Source organism: Nannochloropsis gaditana (assembly GCF_000240725.1).
Source record: "Nannochloropsis gaditana CCMP526 unplaced genomic scaffold scaffold001, whole genome shotgun sequence".
Taxonomy (NCBI): domain Eukaryota; class Eustigmatophyceae; order Eustigmatales; family Monodopsidaceae; genus Microchloropsis; species Microchloropsis gaditana.
Window position 1 is genome coordinate 71,665 of NW_005803952.1, and position 5,090 is coordinate 76,754.

Consider the following 5,090-nt stretch of genomic DNA (forward strand, 5'->3'; position numbering starts at 1 on the left):
TTTCCAAACAGTCACCATCCTGCTGAGACAGTAAGGTTGTTGATGTCCGTGCAGGTGCTGCATTCATAAAGGGTGACTTCGTTGAAGAGAAATTCTTGTCCATTACTGCCCGTGAAGGCTTTTGCAAGTCGCCCAACCAACTCTGTCGACGCGTGCCGAGGGAAGAGACAACTGGAGACGATGAGCGGCGCTGCTTAGCCGCGGGAATCGTCATCCTTCTGTTTTTTATTAAAGGATACGGGAATCAAGTGGATGACAATCTTGGGAGGCTTGTTTTATAGTCTGGGGAAAAGAGAAAGCGAGAGAGGGACGTACGGTTAGTCTCGGAGGCGAGGTCGAAGCCCGGTCTCCCGGACTTTCGCGCAATTCCCATCAAAGCCCCCGGGAATGGACACAGATGCGTGCTCCCTTTTAAGTCCATAATAATCACCTCAGCGTCTACCCAATCGCACAGGCAGGTCACCGAAGGGGGAGTTAGATTTTGTGCTGCACCACTTCTCTGTCAGTGACCATGTTGGGACGTAACAGGTAAACATCCTGTGGTTGCCGACCCTGCTCTTAGTGCATCATCGGCCACTGTCAAGCTTCGAGAAGCCTCCGATGGGATTGTCCGTCTCCATTCGTGTCTTACAACAGAACCAAATAGAAATTGGACCGAATTTTTATGCAATGGCAGGGATTATGAATGTCAATGCAAGCCAAAGTTTTTCTTGAATCGTTTTCTTCCCTTCATGTGGGCCCCTTATAACAGCCTGACAGGTACGGTTTTGTCCTTCAAGCCCTCAATTATCCGGAACTTGTCCAAGAAAAGGATGGTCAACGTTGTTTTACTTGAAGATCTCGCCTTTCGTGGCTTTGCTGGTGAGGAGGTGGCTGTCAAGCCAGGGTACGCTCGCAATTTCTTGATTCCAGGACGCAAGGCAGTTTATGCAACGCATGACAACAAATTGCAACACATGGTAATGCGTTCGAATGAAGAGCGCACGCTACTGGAAGAACGGCGAGACTTCCTTTACTTCAAGTCTCGGACCATGCAAAGGGCAATAACTTTCACGAGAAATGTAGCCGTCGACGGGCAAAAGTTAGAGCACCCTTTGACAAAAGCAGACTTGGCCGCAGCTATGCGAAAGCAGCTCAAGCGACATGTGGACGAACAAGATATTTGGTTGCCCAAGGGTTCAGAAATAAAAATGTTGGGGGAATTGAACGTCAAGGTGGCGGTAGATGTACCCCTACTCATGGTAGAAGAGATGCAAGAAAGTGCGCAATCAGATGGAGGGAAAAAAAGGGAGATGTTGACAGTCAAAGTGGCTATACAGAAAGATGAGAAAAAACGTGATAGAAGAGAAAATGGCAGTGCAGAGGTACTGGAGGAAGACAGCGAGTAAGTAATGGCGCTTATGAAGCATGTAAAGGGCCCAGTAAAGAAAAAATTGTAAACGCCTGTCGTATCCCTGATGTCGCCACTTGTCGCAATTATCTAGGGTGGTTCATCTATTCGACCAAGAGTAGTACATGTAGAGCTTCTACGACAGTATTTTCCTGTAAATCTACGGCGAACCATATCTTTGTACGAAAGCTCCCATTTAAACACGCTCTGGATCGTTCCAAGACATATAATGCACATTTCCCGCTTGGACGACCGTGCTAGTTGCACATCCGCATATCCACTAGCCGCCAATGACTAAGTAAGTTCATTCTCGTTGTTATGCATACAATAAGATGATGCTTCATTACCCCATTCCGAAATTGTCTGCATGTCTGAATGTAATGCGACCCGTGGTCTTTCTATCTGCAGACTACATCCGCTTCCTACCTTTCCAGGCTCCCGCCTGACTGCCATTGTTCATCCTCATCGCGCAGCTATTCCATCATAGCACCCCTATTGCAGATTCATTCAATTCGATCACTCTCACTTCCATGCTAGAGCAACACTTGTGCAGAGCACAGATTCCACACATCTCTGATTACAACAAGTGCGAAGGCAAGGCCTCATGCTTGTGAAAATCGGCCACATACGACTGAAAATTCAGGAATTTTAGAGCCCACGTGTGGCTTGTATTTTTCTCAAATTGTCGTTTGTAGTACGTATTGCTTTCCCATTGCACCAGATTAGCACGAGGAATCCGCGCTCTTTCAAACACACGAACGGCAGCAGGCCCCACACCTTTAGCCGCCAGAGCTAGTCCCAGACAGTGTGCATCTTCAAAGGTCATATTGGCCCCCTGGCCGCGCACAGAGTGCATTGCGTGGGCTGCATCGCCCATTAAAACTACCCGCCGCCCCGGAGAGCTGTAGCGCTGCAAAGACTTACGAAAAAGCAAACATCGTTCAAAAATGTTCTCTTCTGGTGTGGCTGCGATATACGGTTGCACATCTGGAACGTCTTTCACAAGGTCTAGTATGCGCTGTTTTACACCTGTAAGACCAAGGCGGCCGTGACCCTTTTTCGGGGCGACAGTAAATGCCTTGCCAGGATCATCCACCCGTACCTGCCACAAGATTCTGCCATGTCCACATTCGATCATGAAGAAAAATCGAGGCGGTTCTTCTTTCTGGTAGGTCAGGCTCACTACCGGATGAGGATATGGCAAACTGGATTCGCCTGGGTTCATGATTGCGTTCCAGTTTGTGTGGCCTGACTCGCAGACTTCATCCCCCCTACCCTCAGGAATTGGCACCAAGCCCTTCCGAACAACAGAGAAAAGGCCATCAACGCCCACTAGCAACGCTGCACGGGCTGTCTCCACGCGATTCTTGAAATAAATAGTGACATGGTCTTCACACTCGTCAAAGCCGGCAAAGTCGTGACTGCAATGGATCATAGAGCGCGGTACCAAGCGAGCAAGGGAGTGTTGAATGTCGGCCCAAGGAATACTAACGTTGTTTGCCTCAAACTGCACATAACGCTCCGTGATTTTGCCCTCTTCGTCAACTGTCTTGGTGAAAGCTTCAGTATTGTACTTGCCCCTCTCCATCACGAAATCTTTCAAACGTGGATCAATCAGCTCCAATGCCCTTAATCCGTTGGGTGTTACACCAACTAAGCCTTGTGATACGTCTCGTAGCGCCGCGGCCCTTTCAAAGAGACCCGCACTGAGACCTAACTTATCTAAGGCGATTGCCAGCGCTAGGCCACCTAGCCCCGCACCTGCCACAGCAACATCCACCTGGTGCAGTGGACTTTCATCCAACCACGCCCTTTCCCCAGCAGTTCCGTTCAAGGAGAGGCGGCCCATGCTTGCTGCACAAGCGCGATGTATACGTTCAGGTGTCGCCGGAGCATCCAAGCGAAAGTTTTTAATAGCTTCCGCCCCAACGCCGAAAAGTTCGGTGCGCGCGGCAACTACTGCACGACGAACGGCCATCATAGCAGAAGTGGATAGGATCAGAGGTGGCTCACCAGATGCCTTGGAGGAAAGAAAGCCTTTGTCGAAATTCCCGTTCTCAAGCAGAGCCACTTTCCACTCCGATGGCATGTCCGGTAATAAAGGTGGTTTGTAATCCCAAGTTCCTGGAGATTGAAGCACGCCGTCCGATGCAATAAGAGCTTCTTCCATGAGGAAAAATCCAAGGCCTTGCACAAAAGCGCCTTCAACTTGTCCCAAATCCACAACCGGATTTATGCTTTTACCACAGTCATACAAAAGGTGAGCAGCTCGTAGCGCCACTTCTCCCGTAAGTACATCGATTTCAACCTCCGACAGCCCTGCGCCATAATTGTGGTAGTGGCTTGCGGGTTCCGGACGCCATTGAGCATGACAACAGAGATCCATGGACTCTCGAAAACTAAGGGCTGAGCGAATAAGTTCTACCCATGAGATGCTTGGAGACGGACGATCGCCCCCATCGGAGCCGTCACCATCATGACCTGTACCTTCCAGAGAATTTGCGGGAGACAGGGCTTTCTCTTTGTTTCGAAGCAATCGATCGCGCAACGGCTTCAAACGTTTAACCAGCTCTTGACAAGCTGCATCTACCGCCGCACACGCCCTTTCAGAAGTAGTTGAGGCCGCGGTAAAACCGCCATTTGGAATAATATCCGTATTTGTATCAGCGAATTGAATCATGTCCAGAGTTGGCGGCGCTAAGACTCCCACTTTCGCCAAAGCTCGTAATGCCACAAGGGCGCTCTTGGCGTGTATGCCTTGCCCGATCTCACAACCACCATGATGGATCAAGATCGACCCATCCGGGTATGCGTTTACTGTGGCTTGCATGGGCATGAGACTACTAAGAAATTTGACGGGTGTCATCGCCACCCCACGCTTACGCCAGCGATTTGCGCGATTAAAGGAATGAACATCCTCGCGACGCTTTTCCAAGTTGGCTGAGGATGTTAGCTTATTCCATATAATAGGCAAAGTAAAGTGACTAACAGGTGCGGCTGGCATGTGGAGACAGCCAGTACTTATCATGCTCGACGACGCGCCTTCTCCCTTTTCGTCTTGCCTGAAAAAATTCACACGACGAACTTCTTCAGGTGTGAAGTGGCTGCCCAGCCGCGCAGCCACATCATCGAGGATTGATTCAATAATGAAGGATGCTTGCACGACTCCAGGGCCTCGCATAGCCGTACTTGTAGGCAGATTGGTCCGAAGCACCTCGATGGAAGCATCGAAATTGGGAATGAAGTAGGCTTGCTCCAAGTTCGCGGCAAGATCATGACAAGGAGTGAAGGATAGATCGGCACAAAATCCACCATTTAGCCAAATTTCACATTTGACTGCCTCGATAAGACCCGTGGCTGAATTGTAAGCTACTGCATAGTCGGCTTCCATAGCGTGCCGTGAACCGGTAAGCTGCATGTCAGTAGCCCGGTCTAACGTCAAACGCACTGGTCGGCGTAATACTTTGGCAGCCACAGCTGCTGCAGCCGCATGAGGCAAGTTACGCGTGGCCTTGGCGCCAAATGCGCCACCAGCCCTCCGCATTTTTACTTGGACAGTATTCATTGAGGTTCCCAATACGCGAGCTACAACCTCTTGAACCGCCTGCGGAGCTTGAGTCGAGGAATAAATCAACATTCGCCCTTCGTCGGGAATAGCGTAGGCTGTGTGAGTCTCTAGGTAAAAGTGCTTCTGGAAGCC

General features: G+C 50.0%; 1 protein-coding gene across 1 annotated transcript; it reads left to right on the plus strand.

The window, feature by feature from the left end:
- Positions 1-507: 507 nt before the first annotated feature.
- Positions 508-1,451, plus strand: NGA_2078200 (50s ribosomal protein l9; the record flags this gene model as incomplete). Its single annotated transcript, XM_005856339.1, has 1 exon — positions 508-1,451. A coding segment is annotated over one exon (881 nt), but the record flags the coding sequence as incomplete, so codon positions are not given.
- Between the last annotated feature and the right edge of the window lie 3,639 nt (positions 1,452-5,090).